The sequence below is a fragment of the Pyxicephalus adspersus genome, chromosome 9, assembly GCF_032062135.1.
Source record: "Pyxicephalus adspersus chromosome 9, UCB_Pads_2.0, whole genome shotgun sequence".
Taxonomy (NCBI): Eukaryota; Metazoa; Chordata; class Amphibia; order Anura; family Pyxicephalidae; genus Pyxicephalus; species Pyxicephalus adspersus.
In genome coordinates this window covers 26,140,623-26,159,096 of record NC_092866.1, presented here as the reverse complement: position 1 = coordinate 26,159,096, position 18,474 = coordinate 26,140,623, and the positions used below count along the sequence as shown (strand labels likewise).

Sequence of the window (18,474 nt, the reverse complement as noted above, 5' to 3'; positions counted from 1 at the left end):
TTCCTCAGCCAATCACTCTCATCTGAGTTCAGTTCCCACGGTCACAGGGCTGTACTTATCATTGATAAGTTATATATATATTATATAAAGATTTCTTTGTATTGGACTCAATACAGTTTAATTGTATTGAATCCAATACAAATTTTTTTTAATTTACCACCACTCCTTCCGTCTGCACCGACATCGCTGGGAAACCCCAGAGATCGCTCGGCACAGGCCGGGAGAAGATCGAAGAAAGAAGATGTGTTCGGAGGAGCTCCAGGGACCAGAAGGACGCCAGGTGACAACAGAACAGGGTGTTTTTTTTCATGTTTTAAGCGACCCTGAGTGTGACTCGGGATTACTGCGTTTTGCATGGAAAATCCACTCTGAGCCAAACTTGGGATTACCGCTTGGGGGGTTAAGCATGTCACGCTTAAAAAAACAACCACATGGAGGCGCTGTATACAGCTCACCTATAGTGTGAGCCCTAAGAAGGGCCAAAGCACAGAGTCTAAAATATCAGCCCAATCTTCTCCAAAGCCTCTAGTGGTAAGGGTGTTGTGCTGCAGACCGATACCAGGTTGCTGTTGTTGTGTACACCAGGGTGGGCAGAACAGTGTGAAGTACAACATCAGCAAACAAGAGAGTAGTGGATGATGGCTGGATTCAAGGCAGGCAGGAAAGAGGTGAGGTCAGATACAAAGCCAGGGGTCAAGTACCACAAGGCAACAAAGAGACACAGGTGACCAGGGGTCATGGGGCACTGGAGGTTGACAAGGGAAAACAAGCAGCACAGAAATACAGAGGATAGCAAGAGACACAGGTAGACACTATGGACACTTAACAGTGAGACAAGAACTGAACCAAAGAACAGAGAAGGGAAATAGCAAACTTGACAACAAGGGGTTAGGACAGAAGCTGAACAGGGAAACAGGCGAACAGGCTTCAAAACTATGCCTGGGCCAGCTAAATAGCCACAAAGGCCATCTCCTAACGGCTGGTGGAAGAGGCAGTGCAGATTAAATCCGGAGGAGCAAGCAGATACAATCAGAGATGCCAGCAAATGCAGGAGAGAGGGGTGGGTGCCCTGTAGTTTTCCTAGTGCACTTGCACATTGTAATATGGGTTTTGTAGCTCCTTTTGTCAATGCCAATGTTTCTGCCATAAATAGACGTTCATATTAATTCACTTATTTTATAAATCTGAGCTCAAACTGTTAAGCTTTGAAAAAAATCGTATCCAGCAAAGAAGCCAAAAGGTCAATTGGTAAACATTTGGTACTAATGCTCCATTTTATGGCTAGAAATATTCATTTACAATCATCTTTACATGAGAAAAAAATATATATATTTTATATTTATATGTGTACAGTTAGGTACAAACAAATAAAACCACAACAGAATATTTTTGAGTTACATATTCAATATTTAGAAAACATGTTTAATACAATATAGATAAATTTTTGAAACAAACTAACAAAGAAAATGATACAGATAAAATTGGCAGTCTGAGCTTGTATAATAACCCTGTATTTATGTATTCTATACTACAAATATGCTGCATTTTGTAAAATAAAATATAAATACACAACTTTAGTTGAATTTGATCAAATTTGTTTATCTCAACATTCAACGATCAAAAATCAATTACCACACACTGCAATTGATGCACAAATAAATAATTTGTATTAACTCTTTGTAACTAACTAAAATAACAGTAATTCAGAATATTTTCATTCCATTAATCTCAGATCAGTTCTGATCTCTCAATTATTAAGAAAACAATACTTCAATATTTGGCAAAAACAGAAATCAGGGAAGTCTCAAAATAAGTTTAACAGAAGTTTTCTGATCTAACTGATCAAGGCTCTTGATTTTAAAAAGAAAATAATCTATTTACGTTTAACAAAAGAATCTAATGGGATTTTTTTGGAAATCATCCTTGTTTGTTTGGATCAGTTGCATAACTAATTAATTGCAATACTCATTTCCTAAATGACATCAACACATTAGGAATATTTGTAACAATCATATGTTTGTCTGTTCTTCTTTTAATTTCCAAATGTTGTAAATTGTGGAAATCAATTTGCATTTATAAAATAAATGGTTATTTATCAAATAAAGTTGTGTTCTAAAAAAAGCAAATTGGGTATAATTTGAAACCTCAACAGTTCAGATGTGGTATACACCATCTTTTATAAAATATTGATGTATCATTTTGAAATACAAGCTAAACAAATACATTGGCTACCTATGTAAACCATAACATTATAAAGTGGCATAGGGTGCTTGTAGTCTTTATTATAACGTTTGTTATAAAGATATTATAGACAATAGGCTCAATTCACAAAGCATCAAGATAAAATCTAATATTTTCCAAAAAAAAAAACAGTTTTGGCAGAAAAAAAGCACAATAAGATTTGGAAAATTACAGTCACACAGCTAAAAAGAAAGATCACTATCCTTGTGTAAAGCTTTGTTAATAAATCAATAGTGTATTTTGTTTTTAACAATTACATACAAAGGGGGAACATCCTAAAACAGTCAATTGTAGACATTAAAGTTTTTTACGTTATTGGTCTCATTGCTTGTAAACAAATTCAGTTTCCTCAAGCCTACATTGTAATTGACTTTAATCTACTACATAAATAATATTTGGCTAAAGACATAGGGCTCTCAATTTGTCATTTATTCCCCTGCTAATTTGTTTGAAATTCGCTGATAGGAGGATCTCTATTTCATCCATGTATGGTTAAAATTTTACAACAATACTAGATCGGGCAGATGATTCAACTGCTCTGCCTGGATATTTCAGAGGAACCAACTTTATCAACAGGAATGCAGAAAAATAGGATTTTTCTTATACTTAAGGCAAAATACTTTTCTCCAGTAGTTTATTTGGCAGGGAATGCAGAGGGCTTTATATTGAATTCATTGGTATTGCTGCTGCCTAGAAATTTGGGAACAAATGCAAATCAAAAAGGATACAGTCTCAAGTAAGAAAATATTTTGCTTGGTAGCAAAGTCTTTTGCTATATATATATACTTCTATAGTTAACTCTTAGTCTAGATCTCTCAGGAAAGTCCAAGGAATACAGCCAGGTTTGTACTTTTTATGCTTTATCTAAGAAATTGTGCATAAACAAATTATTCAGAGTTACAGGAAGACAGCATAAACATAGAGAGATCAAAACTATACATACATACACACACATTATTTTATCCTTCCTAGCGAGTAAACTATGGCAATGTATAGAAAACACACTAAAAGTTACTTCGCCAAGAAAATTGTGAAAAGCTCTTACTGAAGGACTTGGGCATTAGGCGATCGCAATGAAAACTGGGTACCTGATCTTGAGTCTTTGTCTACTGAAGCTTTACAGAGGTCCCATGTCAGCCAGGCAGGGTCCTTTCCAGCTTCTCCTGGCTGTAGAGTCCTTGTCCTTCTCAGTCCCTCATAATTCCCCCTTTCCATCTCAAATGGAAAACTTTTGGTGGGAAAATATGTGGCCACCTCCAGGTGGTCCACAAATTTTCCACCTAAACCTAACATTACAGTCTATCAGGGAAGTGGTCCTGTCTGAAAACTCTAGATGGCAGTCTCCAAGGTCAATCTGTTAGCCAAAACCTGTTTACTGAAGTGTTTGCCTCTAAACAATAGGACTAGCTGATGCTATCTCTTCCATCTTTCACAATCCCTTCCAAGGACTGCACTATGCATGAACCACTGTTCTGCTCTATGTGGGGGGGGGGAGACGGAGCACCATCCGGCCGTGCTCTCTTCCCTTCACTTTCGTTATGATCATTCGTCGTCCATCATTTGTGGATTCGCCAGGACGGTCATTCGGACAATGGACGATGAGCGCTGTACACATTCAAGATTCTCGTCCGATATCGGCCCTGAGACGATTATCGGACGAGAACAATTGCACATGTGTACCTAGCCAAACAGTGGCCAGCTGTCACATTTACACTACCAACAGGTTTAATATATTAATGTTTGTAAATGCAATATAAATACATATACACACACAAATACATACATACACACAGCCAAAATTATTGGTACCCTTGCATTTATGTCAAAAAATGCACCACTTCTCCCAGAAAATTGTTGCAATCACAAATGCTTTGGTATAGTAATCTTTATTACTTTTGTTGGCACTGGAAGAACACAAAAGCAGAGAGAAAAAAAATCCACACAAACCATCAAAAATGGCCTGGACAGAATTATTGACATCCTCAACTTACTACTTGGTAGCGCACCCTTTGGAAGAAATGACTGATGTGAATCGCTTTCTGTAACAATCAATGAGTTTTGTACATCCCTTTACTGGAATTTTGGACCACCCTTCCATTGCCAGCTGCTCCAGGTCTCTCAGATTTGAAGGGTTCCTTCTCCCAACTGCTGTTTTTAGATCTCCCCACAGGTGCTCTATGGGATTTAGATCTGAACCCATTGCTGGCCATTTCAGAACTCTCCATCGCTTTGACTTAAACCATTTCTGGGTGCTTTTTAAGCATGCTTTGGGTAATTGTCCAGCTATAAGACCAATGACCTCTGGCTGAGACCCAGCTTTTACACACTAGGCCCTACATTGCGCCCCAGAATTCTTTGTTTGAAATTTGTTTGGAAGTTAATTGAGGTTCCTTATCCACCATTTCAACAGTTCTTCATTGAAACATCATAAATATTTCTATTTCATCCATGCTTAAAGAGATTAGCTACAGTGCTGTAAATTTCTTTACAATGTTGCGCACAGTGTACACAGGAACATTAAGATTTCTGGAGATGGACTTGTAGACTTGGAATAGTCCATGCTTTTCTATAATTTTGGTTCTTAACCTCAGACAATTCCTTGTTTTTTTTTTCTTTTCTCCATGCTCAGTGCTGTGTTTTGTGTGTTGTTACACACAGACAACCAAAAACAACATTGAATCAACATTTCTCCATTTTAACTGGTTGGGAATTTCCATATTGCCAGCACCTTGAAATTGCTACAGGTGAGTTGAATTACTAATTAAAGGAGCATCACATGCTTGAAATACAATTATCTAGTACAATTCTGATAAGGTGCCAATAATTTTGTGTGCAATGATTATTTTTACTGTTTTTTTTTTTTGTATTCTTCCAAATCCAACAAAAGAAATAAACAAGACAATACCAAAGCACTTGTCATTTCAACAATATTGGGGGAGAAGTGGTGTATTTCTTTTACACAAATGCAAGGGTGCCAATATTTCTGTCCATGATTCTTTACATAGCAGGTGTTCACAGTACCAACAGGTTTATTTAGCAATACAGCAAGGAGTGAAACTTCAAACAAAGGAAAATACCCCTTTACAAAACATCCTAACTACAGCAAGTCAAAACAACAGAGGTATAACCTCCCAACAGAAGATGAAGAATTTGTGTTCTCTCACAAACTACTGGAGAAATTGATTTTACAGCAACTACAATCAATTCTTTTTTTATTCCCTTGAATATGGAGGCTGGGAAAGGACACCAAAATTAGCAAACATGCCATGACAGCCTTTAACGTAGTGTGATTAAAGATTAATTTAGTAAAAGGTATGTACCAGGCACCTGGTAGCAGCTTTGCAACCTGGGAGACCTAAGTTTAATGTTGCAAGGCCATGAGAGCACTTACCACTCTGGTAGAATGAACAGAAACAGGAATGTTGCGACCGCCTGAAACTGAAGAAACGGTCTTCATTAAGGAAACTTTGTAGCAAGGGCAACTTGCTTGGGATTTAAAGGAAAAGACAAAGTAGGGAGCACAGTGCCCTAACTGATGTTGGAAAACCTAGAGCAAGAACGAAGAACCACATCTCCAGAAGAGCGAAAACCAACTAAAAACACAGAAATAAAAGGGATTTTCCAAATGATTAACCAAAAAAATACCTTTAAAAAGAACTGGATTAAGGTCCACACAGCAAGAAAAGACCCAACATGTGTTATGCCACACCCTGAACAAAAGAATTATTGACCTGATGTGCTGTTGTAAACAAAGGGGCTAAAATCTATAGTTTAGTGAAGTTTAGACGTAGGGGTCGATCCGTGCTACTCCATGGGCAAGAAAAGAACTCTTAGAGCTGCAGTCCAGGGTACAGACCCAGATATTCAAGGTGTAAAGCCAGTATAAAGAGGAAGTTTGGTCAGCTCCTAAATCTCACAATCTCGTTCAGGGATGTTGAGGTGATATGAGCCAATGCCACCTTAATAATCATGTTCTCTAGATCACCAAAATACCCTTGGTTTTCATGATGCCACGACTATTACCAGAGATTCTAGCTATCTAGAAAAAGATGCAACAATATGAAAGTGCTGATTCTTACAAAAAAGCAATGCTCTGAAGCCAAATACTGGCAGAGGTAAGTAGATGTTGTCTAAAGGAGGAGGTAGTCATGCTATTGCGAAACTGGCTTTTAAAGATTGGCTATTACAGGGATGCTGGGAGGTGCTTGGAAGAAGCCCTTTTGAATGAAAAAGACACCTGTGCACACAAGAAGGGTGTGCCATGTCACACTGAACACTTGACATTGCAGGTCTGGTTAGGCTGTAAACTTACCTCCTGTACCATCATGTGTTCATGATGATCTACAAAACATCCAAAAAGACTAGAACAGGATTTGATGCAGACTACCAAATGACATGTGTCTTATAGGTAGCTGCAATTATTATTGATATCTTGGGCTACCTAATATGTAAGATTAATAAAGTGGTCAGTAGTTCAAGTCCCTGGCTTGTTTCCAATTATTTTCTAAAGACTCTTTTTTTTCTCCCCTAATCAAATTTTTCTATTGAGTCTTCCTTCAGGAAAGGGGTAATACACAGTTACATAGTTAGTCAGGTTAAAAAAAGACCTATTTCAATCAAGTTCAACCACTAGGGAAGTAAATATATCCCAGATAAAAAACCCTATGGACATAGTTGATCCAGAGACCCTGGTACAATTTGCTCTAACAGGGGGGGGGGGGGGGGTTCCTTCCCAATTCTCTAAGGCAATTGGATTTTCCCTGGATCAACATGTTATCTTTACTTTAAAGCTTTAATACCCAGTAGTATTCTGTGCTTTTAACATTAACTCAATTTAACAGAGAACCCTCAATTAGTTCATATTAAAAAATTATTATAATGCCACATCCCAATTAACATTGACACTACTACAAAATTTGTTTGAGGAAATCACCTCGGGACTTGCATTGTATTTAATATTTATTAGATCAGATACCACAAAATTTTATAAAAAATGCCATTTATTAAAAATTCCATTTAATAAGAAACAATCATAAATCAACCATCAATCGATCATTGTTGACTGGTATATGATTTTAGGCGATTTTGTTCCCGAGGAAGCGGACATTTGATCTGCGAAACGCGTCAAACTTGTTTACGCCTGAGATCCAACCTAAAAAGAATCAATATCTGTAATGATGTTATCAATGCTTGTTTTATGATTGTTTTTTAAATTTTGTTTCTTAATAAATGGAATTTTTAATATAATTATGTCTTACTAGAGAAAGAAATAGGAGATGGGGGGGCTGCTTCCTGTAATGTACGGGGCCTGGCTAAAACCCTTCATATAAGGCAAGAAGCCATGTAGAAGCTGCAAGAGGAATTTTAAACCAAAAAGGCCAGCTGCAGTCACAAGTAAGTCAAACAACTGAAAATCAATGGGGCTCAAGCTTGAAAGAACATTTGCAGGCATGACAATCAGAACGTGTCTGCACACTGAAAATTAAGGTCCAGGATGCGGAGAATGGTATGTATTACAAGTATGCCTAGAGCCAACATTCTTGTTCTTCTTATTAGTCCTGTTAACAGTTAACACAAAATGACACACTAGATAACAGTGGAGAAACCCCTTAAGGAGTGGATAACAAAAACCCATTGCAAGTGCTACACTATCTAAAAGTGGGTACTCACAAGCCCAGAAATGCTGATCAATACAGCTTACCTAAAAGTGGCAGCAACAGGCAGACTGTGTCCACTTACAGCAGGTACTGGAGTGTGGGAAAGCTCCAAAGGGTGGGGAAGAAAACAGAAGAATGCAGGAAAATGTGTGTCGACCTGCACCCCCTGTGGGTGGATGAAAAGCTACATGCTAAGCCCAGGCCACATCCTATAAACTTCCAAGGGTACAGTAGTGAGGGCAAAGAGCCCTCAAGCAAAATAGGAGTTCCCAAAAATGATGCTGAAAGCCACAAATAATGTACACAAAAGGTAAAAAATATTTTGCATGCTAAAACCCAGAAAATGAAATGTTGTGGCTGGTTCTACACTTTAAAGGTTCAAAGTGCAAAATAAAACCTAGTCATATCACACAGTTCTGTGTGGTACTTGCTTCACTACTACTGGGTGGTATTGTTGCAGTAATCTTGCATATTAGGGGTTTAAATTGATAGCATATATTCAGCAAGGTCAAAACAAAATCTTAGCTGGGACTGTGTGTCCCATAGGAGACAGTTGTATGGCAGTCAAATACTGAATTTTGGTAACCATTGGCTGCTGGGATAAATATCCAGGATCTACATATATATCTACAGATATATACACCTATTAGACACAAATATTTAGGAGGGGCATTCTATCTGCACAGGAGCTTAAGCTAAACTGAGTTTATGTGCATGAATACAGAGTTGTGACCTTCCAGATTTGCAGTGTTCAAACCTCTTCTTCTGTCTTGGGATAAAGGATTCTTTTAGACCTTCTCAAGATACTCAACATTTTAAAATGAAAATGGTGAAATGTTGTCATTTGGGTTTGTCAAAAGTTTCAACAGATACCACAATGAATGTAGTTTTGTTGTGTGATTTACAGTGTTAGAACTTTGTTAGCTTAATAATGAAAACGTTGCCTGAATGGCGATATCTGTTTATAATATGTTTAGTTATATTGATCACAAGTAAAACAAAGTGCATTGACTTTTACCTTCACTAGTTAGATAAATATTATTACCTTGACTACCAACACACATACATATATACTGTAATTCATAGCTGAATCCTATTATATGTAGCTAGTGATAAACAGGGTTAAGAACATTTATGGTCAGCCATGTTCTCTCAGGCCTCATGCAGTTATACACAATACATTGAGGTCAACCTTCATTTGAATGGACTGCCAATGCAAATCCAAGACAGGCGTAAAATCGAACCTAAAACATTTTTAAAGATATAGCACACTATAAAGCATTGTAGTGTGTTACAGTGTATTGTTGTGGGCTGCAATGATGGTGCTTTGGGTGTCTGGTGGTTTAGTGTGTTAGAGTGCCATTCAAAGCAAAAGGCACCGCACGCACCAGCACACTGCAGTATGTGAGTTATAACCGCAGTAAACGGACCTAAAAGGTAGAAGGGATCTGAATAGAGTCACTAAATCACCCCCATCATTACTTACCCTATTTTTAATTATTCAAGGTTTTAATGTGTTAAAAAGGTGTAAAATGTGAATGCAAAACTTATTTTCAGCCAAATAATTTTAGATTGGTTTTAGGTAAAAAGGTAAAAACAAAAAAAGAAAACATTGATGTTGTGCAGCCATTTCTTTATACATTCTATATTAATGGATAAAGGCATCCAGTGGTCAAAACTATTTCTTTAGTTACAATAACTTTTGATTGCTTCTTCATATGTGAACCGTGTGAAATGTGCTAGAAATTGTGCAAAGTACAACTAAAAAAGGCATGGCTTGATACTGTTTGGGCAAAACTGTACAGAAATGCATGATCGTTTTTTCTGAATTCAGAAATTATAACTATTTAAATGACAGATAAATGGCAGTCCAAAAAAATCTTTCAATCCACTGAAAAGGCAGATTTTAGGTAAAATAGGCTATATAGCTAAAGGGTACCTAAAAGGACCTTCTTGATGTAGGATATTGTGGTTATATTTGACAACATTGCAATGTGTTCATTACCCGGCAGCTCCACTAAAAATACAGACTGCTTTTGTCTGTCCACCCACTTACGACACTGTAAGGCACTTTCTATGTTCACTGTTCCATCTCCAGGTCCATATATAATGTTTGGGTCCTTGTCTGGGAAAGTATCATACTGGAATGAATCCGGGGTGTCCACTGCAGTACCATAAAGACAGTGTACAGAAACTCCAGGAGGTGTAAACGATGAGATTAATCCCTCGGTCTCTTTCCTCATCACCCAACCTTCTGGAAATCCAATGTCATTATAAAACTTCTGATAGTCCTCCAGAGTGTAGTTTGCTTTTTGAGTCCTTACAAAAACTTTATCAACAGGCCATGCGTTTCTGTATGGAAGTAGCCAACTAGTGGTAACTGCTGAGCGCTGTTGGTCACGAATTCGTAATGAACTGATCACTGGAATTCTGTTGTTATCTCCTATAATGAAGATTTTGAATGTAAAAAAATAACTGTTTGTTAAAGACATTCTTTTGCCAAAACAACAGGTAATTTATCAATATAAAATAGATAAGCAAGTAGTTTTTCTTGCCAAAAGGTTTGTATTTCTGTTAATCCTGTTCTGAAATTTACTAAGCGGATACATAGCATGGTCCTGTCAGGTAGGGACCCGATTTTAATCTGCTGCAGTTTTGTAACACGTAGTTCTTCTTCATATCAATAATCTTTGACTGGGCAATGAAATGAAAAGCAGCAGAATGATCAGCTCATCTCTCTCTCATTTTCCTTTTGCCCCCTATCATAATGCACATCGCACAACTAACTGACATGCTATGGCTTCTCCTTCCCCTAGTCCGAGACCTATTGTTCAGGGAATAAAGAGTCTGATACAAAGCCAAATTCAGAAATGTATAATGCTTGCAATAAAATATATTTAAGGATGAATTAATTAATATAAAATGAAATTAATTTGTGTATCCATATTTTTATTCCACATTTTATACTAACCTGAAGCAAGAACTCGCATTGTTTTAGAGACTCCTCCCCAGGGGGCACCAAGAGCCACATAGGAATGAATGTATTTGTCTTTCCAGTCTTGGGTCTGGTGGTTGAGAAAATAAAGTGTATACAGGTTTCCCATGCTGTGTGCAATGAGTGCCACTGGCCTCTTGTAGGTTTCAAACATTGTCTCTATAAGCTTCTGTAAAGCTTCAAAGTATTCAGTGTTCTCATCTGGGTAACAGAAAATATAATTAGTTTACCAGTACTTCATTGTTGCTCTACTCAATCCCATCCTATATAAACAGCGGGCATGAAAGCTACACAGCTGACTTTCCTGGTCAGCAACTGCAATTTTCTTTAATAAAAAAGAGCTAGATAATGACAAACTGGTTTCACGCCATCATAATAAGATTAAAAAAGCTCTAAGGAGTGCTACTAATTATCATTTTACAAAAACATTCTCTGAAGTCTCTTCATAATACATTTCTACTAGTTTAAATTTTGATAAGGATTTCTACATCCTTCCCTTTTTATATTTTTAGTGTTAACTTTGGACTGTTAATGTGTATTAGCTGCCTTTGAATGTCCTGTTGATTTATTTGTTTCCTATGTATTTGATCTCTTTATGATGTTGGCAGTGCTAATTATCAATTTGAGCTCAGACAATTCAGTATTGGTATTGAGACTTGGCTCAAGTCCTTGACTTTTCAAATTCAACAAAAGAAAATTCATAAAATAACATTAAATTAATGTTATTGATACACTGACCCCTAGAGGTTAAACATGTAGAATTGGACAAATTATTTATAATAGGTTTATTAATTAAAAAGTGAAATGTGTTTATTTTAACAGAGGCTGTATATATATACAAATGTTGTATCATTATTGCTTTATTACGATATCTGCATTTTTTTGTATTACATTGTTGCTAGGGCTTAGATTTTATCAGGCTTAGTTTACACGGACAGTTTCCCCAGTGTTTAACCTGAGCGTTTTAAAGTCTATGTTTGAAATCCCTATGCATACCAACGGGCTAATCTACAGCAGGGCGTTTCCCTAAAGGCACGTTTTTTTTTTAAGCGTTTTAGATAACACTCCTTGCTGTTAAAAAAAAAAAAAATAGTGGGGAAAGCAGGTAAATGTGCCAATTGATTTCAATATGGGGTGTTTTCCTGTGTTTATAAACATCCACAGGCACTAGAGGGCAGATGAGGACAAGTTTCCCCATTCACCTCTAGTGCTGATCAGCCAATCAACAGAGGCAAGTTCACTGCACACACGAGTCTAGAGGAATTGTAGCACATGCTCTGTACCAATGTGGGTACAAAAAAAAGTGCCAATCTTTTTGGGCATGTGTGAGATCTCCATCTTTCTTTTTTCAATGACAGAAAAGTCCCTCCTACACATGCCTGTTTTTGGAGCCTAAGCTTCCTGGTATTTGTGACACATGTATTCTAAAAGGCTCTGCGCTCCCATTCAGTCTTTACTGCCGTGGTAGTATTGATAGAAGGGGGGGGCTTTGCATGAAAAAAAACAAAACAACAAAGGGTTATCTACCCTTCTATATTACGAAACTCCGGGGGCCACTTCCATGGCAATAAGCATTAGGGTACTGCCAATTGTCTGTGCGCTGTGATGCCTCAAATATAAATTTGCCAGCTCACAAAACTTTAAGGCTGTGTTCAGGTTGGCAGTGAGGTTGTGGTGCGGTTACCACTTCCTCATACCATGGAACCCTGGCTAAGGGGAGACCATCAGTACCGCAGATAAGTGACTCTTGTGGCTAACCCCCACCCCCACCAAAACATCATCACTCCTATTATATCATGATGCCCTGTCACATATTAGTATGACCTTTTATGTTCAAGAGTCCTGAACTTGCAGTTACATTTCCCTTTTTATACAGAGAAATTAAGGTTTATAGAGATTAAGGGGACAGCATGTTATGATGGGTAAAAAAAAATTAAGGGGTGGGGGGGGACAAAAGGGGTTTTCTACTATCTCTCACATTTTGAATTGCCAACATTCCTCTGTTGGGGTTCAGAGAAGGTAAGTGGCCAATTATGTTTACCAGGCACCCCACCAGCCTCTCAATCCCTCGCACCGCAGCGTCTACAGATTTGACTCCAGGCGGCAATGAGGAAGGGGTAACCGCACCGCACTGCAGCCTAAGTTTGCTGAGCAGGCACATTTATTTTTGAGGCACAGCAGCGCACAGACAATTGGCAGTACCCTAATGCTCATTGCCATGGAAGTGACCCCCAGGGGTCTCCAAAATGCAAGCTTAATTTGGGACCCTGGTCTTGAAATAGCCCCCCTTAAAGGGGACTCATCATCACAATTTCTCCTGTCATTTCTGGCCCCCAACAAACCAGCAATGGACCAGCACCAGTCTGCGGCCCAGGGGTTGGGGACCACTGTATTAGATGACAAGTATAAAATTAGGAAAAGAACCTGCTACTTTCTGGTTCATGGTTTGTCTTCCAAGCAACACCATTTTTAATCAGTCAACAATTAAGCAGCAAACAAAAAGTTTCAAAACCATGGAGAACCTTAGGGTAATCTAATGTGCAGGCGAACATGGTCGTATAGAATTTCAAAATTATGCAAGAAAAAAAAATTGTTAACTTGAGAATTAACTAGATACCCAGTCATGACCACTTGCTGGGACACTGTACCCCTACAGTCCTTGCCCCCCTTCCCCTTTCTGATTGCAATAGGGGTTCAGAAAAGAGTTTTATCCTAATAGAGAAAAAAAAAGACCTCGCCATTTTGTGGATCAACCATAAGTTTAGGGTTCTGAGGATGCAGGGTTTACATTATGCTTCAGAATTCAGTTTTTTATTTAGAAAAAAAATAAGCACCACTTAGGCTGATGAGAAAATACTAATATGAAAATATCTGACAGTTGGAATATTAGGCCTTTAATTAACCCACTCTTAACGAACAATGTTTGGGAAATGCTGACTTCTAGTGTAGTATAGTATGTAATTTGTAATTCAATACCAAATTACTAAAATACCAAAATACTATATTACTTTTGTGAGGAAATCATGACCTTCCACAAAGTACAACAGAAAACAAAAAACAAAAACTTAACAAAAACAAAAAAAACTTACTTGGAGCTTTTCGCCAGTCATAGGGAGCACCTCTTACATCTTCATCACGTGTGTAGCCCCAATCAACCATACTCTGCACAAGCGTGTGGAAATATGTTCCTGAATAAAAAAAGGAAGTGTTACAGAGAAAGTTAGACTAGCCCTTTCACTGTTGGTGCATGTTATCTCTGTTTGCACAGATAATTTAAATTGTTTTTTAGAATTCGGATCATCTAAAAACCCTATATTTTAAGGGCCCTTTCATACCTGACATTCCTGGAATGTACCAATAACAGATTTGAGTTACTACAACTGCTGAAGTAACTCTTTCAAAATGTGAGTTACCATGCACATGTTGAGCTGAATTGCCTTAATGCATTCATGTGCCTTTCAGAGCGCATCACATAGCAGCAGGGCAAGCAAAAATGGACTAGTAAAACTCATCATACTATTATCATTATCATACATAATTAGCCCCAACAAGATGCATGCACATCTCTAGCCAGGGCACGGAACTTGAGAATTCCAATCCTTCTTCAATGTGCTTTTTAAACAGATAGTAACTTTACCTTTACTATCAAGAAATAAATGTAGCTGGAAAGAACACACACCTCCTTAGATTCAAGCCATTTCATGGTTTTAAAATGCAATGCTGACATATATCTGTCACACATTCTACACCTAGGGATGTATTTCTACATGTTTTGCCCATCGGTTCAGCTGTATTCTCATACAGATGTTAAAATGATTATTATTATTATTATTAATATTATGATTATTAACATTATTATTAATAATATTAATAATAATAATAATAAACAGGATTTAGAAGTCCTCATGCATTGCTTGTTTCAATGCAGATTAAAGCAGAACAAAACTCAAAATAAAAAAACACACTAATCTTTAATCCCGCAGATCCGTTGAGAGGTTTCTTCATCTGGGTCTTGCGTCACCCCAGTATCAGTCTTTGGCCTGGTGCAGAAGATGCAGACATCGTCTACCGGGTTCTTCCTACGTCTAACTAAACTTTTTTTTTTTACATGTTATCCCAATGACAGAACGATTCCCACGGCTGCAATCATGACATGAGCACAGCCATGGGACTCCTCCTGACAGTGAGGGATTCCCGGACAAGGCTCTCCATTCACCTCTAGTGCTCTGTGATTGGCATCATCAGCTCAAGCATCATCAGGATTTCCCTTTCCTCAGCCAATCAGGGAGCACAGCAATTAGCGGAGCTCTGCTATGCTGACAGCTCCTCTCTCCCGATTACTTACCCCAGAGGAGCTGTAGTGTGTGTTACAGATACAGAACACCTTTCACAGCTCCTCTAGGGCTGCGGGAGCAATCAGGGGATCGAAGCTGTCAGCATAGCAAAGTTAAGCTGATTGCTCTGCTCCCTGATTGGCTGAGGAAAGGGAAATCCTGATGATGCTTGAGCTGTCATCAGGGTTTCCTATTTCTCAGCCAATCACAAAGCATTAGAGATGAATGGGAACATGCGTCCCCATTGAAGTCTAGTGCTGAATGGCTGGGAAAAAGAAAACCTCAGCCAATCACAGAGCACTAGAGGTGAATGGAGAGCCTTGTCCTCAATTAACCCCTAGTGCCCGGGGATCGCTCACTGTCAGGAGGAGTGCCAGGGCTGGGCTCATGTCACAATTGCAGTCGAGGGAATCATCCTGTCATTGGGATAACCTGTAAAAAAAAAAAAAAAAAAAAAAAGTTTAGTTACACAAACACACACACATTTAATAAAATATTTTAACAATAAAGCCACGTCCTAGCTTTTACACATGTTTTAACCCTTTCAGGGAATGAGTAATGGGGTTTTATGTACCCCTGTACTCATTCCCCTGGTTGGGGTGGTGGAGATCTGAGAGTCTCCTTATTAAAGGGGCTTTCAGATCTCAAAGTCCTGCTAAAAACACTTAAAAAAGCCCCCATTGTTTTCACTGCTTGTAAAAGCCTCCATTGAGTTTAATAGGAGCATTTTCCTGCGTTTACCCTGCGTTTTAATTTTTTAAACATTGCAAGCCACGTTTAGGATAAACCTCAAAAACGTCCTGGTGTAGATTAGCCCATTGGAATGCATAGGGATTTCAAACATGGGCTTTAAAAGCCTCAGGTTAAACGCTGGGGAAACAGTCCATGTAGAATAAGCCTTAAGTAAAGAAAAAATTTTGAGTTTAGGACAGCTTTAAAAAACAATCGAACTGCCACCTAGTGGTCAATCATAACAAGAACATGGAAGTCACATTAAGAAAAGCTTCATCTTCTAAAAAACGGTCTTGCCTCTGTTTTGACAAAAGAAACACAGCAAAATGAAAATAGTCTTCCATTTTCTTATGAACAATAACAAAGGTCTATACAAAAAGAATTCGGCCTCCTGGCTAGCTTAAACAACTTTCATTTTCAGCAACAGACAGATTAACTCACAGGCAATGTAACAAGTAGCCATTTGCAGCTTAGAGTGTACTAAACATTCTTCTGGGCCTATGTGGGGCTATGTGGAAAATGTGGGGCCAGGAACTGGGAATCCAACCCACCCTGCTCTTGCAGATTCCCTGTAAAACCAGCCCCAGGGCAGAAATTTTGACTAACCAGCAGAGAAATCAATGGATTCCCTGCAGACATTGCTGGTTTTACCTCAGTGGTAGTATCTAAGAGAAAGTGGTCATATACATACATACACACACACCTTTGCCACCACACATCAATTAGGGATCTATTTTTAAATGATTCCCCTGTCAAATCATCTGAAATCTGCCAACAGGTTTTCAAATCTCTGCTCATCTCGTTTCAGTTCCAATTAAAACAATTGTTCCGACACTTAGTGGCCAATTGTTAAAGTGCACAGCTGTCACAATAGGAAATGCTATATGTGCAAATGAATATTATGGACAAAATTAGAGCGAACTGACAGGGGAATAATTTATAAATACACCCCCAAAGTTTATCAATTTTCCTCATCAGTATATGGCTACATGTGATTAACTGGACATTAGATATCTAAACAGATAAACATTAGCTCTTCCTTCAACCAGTACCTATAGATAAAAGGTATTATACTTGAACAATTTACACAAAATTGACAGTGTATTCAGACTCATAATCTAAATCAGGCATTTATATTTAGATTACAAGTATGCTATGCATGCATCAGCAGTGCTCAACACAGAAATCTTTTAAAGCCAGGTGGCAGGAAATTGTAGGAGGGTGGCAGCCTTGGTATTGTGACCCAACTATATTTTAATTATTTTATATTAATATTTTAATTATTAATTATATATTAATAATCAAAACCTAAGCCTACTGGCTGTGTACACAGCACATGTGTCACAGTCTTTGTATCTAAAAAATACATAATAATTACTATGCCACAATAATCTCATGAAGTGCACCCTTTTGTAAGTAAACAAAAGCCAATTACATAGGTGTCAGTGCAAAAGTACACCTCTCCAAGTGTCCCCTTACACTAGTATCAATTATGAAGTGCTCTTTGAAATTTTTGTAAGTACCCTCTTAGATTGCCATTAGTGGTGAAGCTCATTCCTACATTGGTTTAAGTGGGAAAATGCCCCTTATATGACAAATTTAGTCATGTCACACAAGAAACTTTCAGGATGTGGCGGTTTCCCCTCCCATTGCTGGATGCGGCACATCAACACCACTGAACACCACTGCGAGTTTCCCACAGAATTAGTTGCCTACCTAGCACAGCATAGAGAAGAATAGAATAGTGCTTGCTGGGGTGAAAATGTGGGCAGAAATATTGCGAAAAACTATGCTACCCACGTCTGAAGTATAAGAAGGCAGCAGTTCGGAAACTTTGTGGGCATTAACTACAACCCATTGTAAAACCATAGTTTGAAAACGACTAAATAACTAAAAATTACATTTGCCACCACTTTAAATAGACTAAATTAGCATTAGGACTAGGAGCAAATGATTAAGACCTCCCCTGGGAGTAAGCAGTTGCAAAGTGAAAAAAAGCTCTGGGGCTCGTACTGGGGCTTAATTCAAAAGAATATGTTTCTTGGCCAAAAAAACAATTAACATGCTTGAGGCAAACTGAAGACAGTATTCCAGGAGAAGAACTTTATATCAACTGTTAAGCATAGCAGTGGAAAGGATAATGTATGGGGTTAGTTGCTTTGCGGTTTCAGGGCATATGCAGCTTGTATCAGTGAGTCAACTATACTTTCTGCATCGTAACAAAAGGGTGTTGAATAGGAATGTGAAGCCATCTGTCCGAAACGCAAAGAAAAATGGATCTTTAAATGAGATAAAGGTCTGATCTTAAGAATATTAGCAAATTATCCAGGTAATAGATCGAAATTTACAGAGCGTTGTGGACTGGTCTATTTAAAACAGAAATCTGAATTCTATTGAAATGTTCTTGGGGGGGGGGGGGGGTATAACCAGTTTCCAAGGCAAAGGGTGTAACTGCTTTTTCTCACAACATGTATTACCATTTTTGTTCAGGTATATCACATTTATACGTAGGCAT

The 18,474-nt window shown here is 38.1% G+C and overlaps 1 protein-coding gene across 1 annotated transcript in view; it reads right to left on the bottom strand.

Annotated features, from left to right (window-relative positions):
* Positions 1-1,255: 1,255 nt before the first annotated feature.
* Positions 1,256-18,474, bottom strand: part of PLA2G15 (phospholipase A2 group XV) — a 43,725-nt gene continuing 26,506 nt past the window's right edge. Inside the window, exons 4-6 of the mRNA XM_072422962.1 lie at positions 13,983-14,081; positions 10,870-11,094; positions 1,256-10,341 (exon numbers count right to left, since the gene is read on the bottom strand). Of these exons, the coding sequence (XP_072279063.1) occupies positions 9,827-10,341; positions 10,870-11,094; positions 13,983-14,081 (839 nt within the window). The 3' untranslated portion in view covers positions 1,256-9,826. The remainder of the gene's footprint in view (positions 10,342-10,869; positions 11,095-13,982; positions 14,082-18,474) is intronic.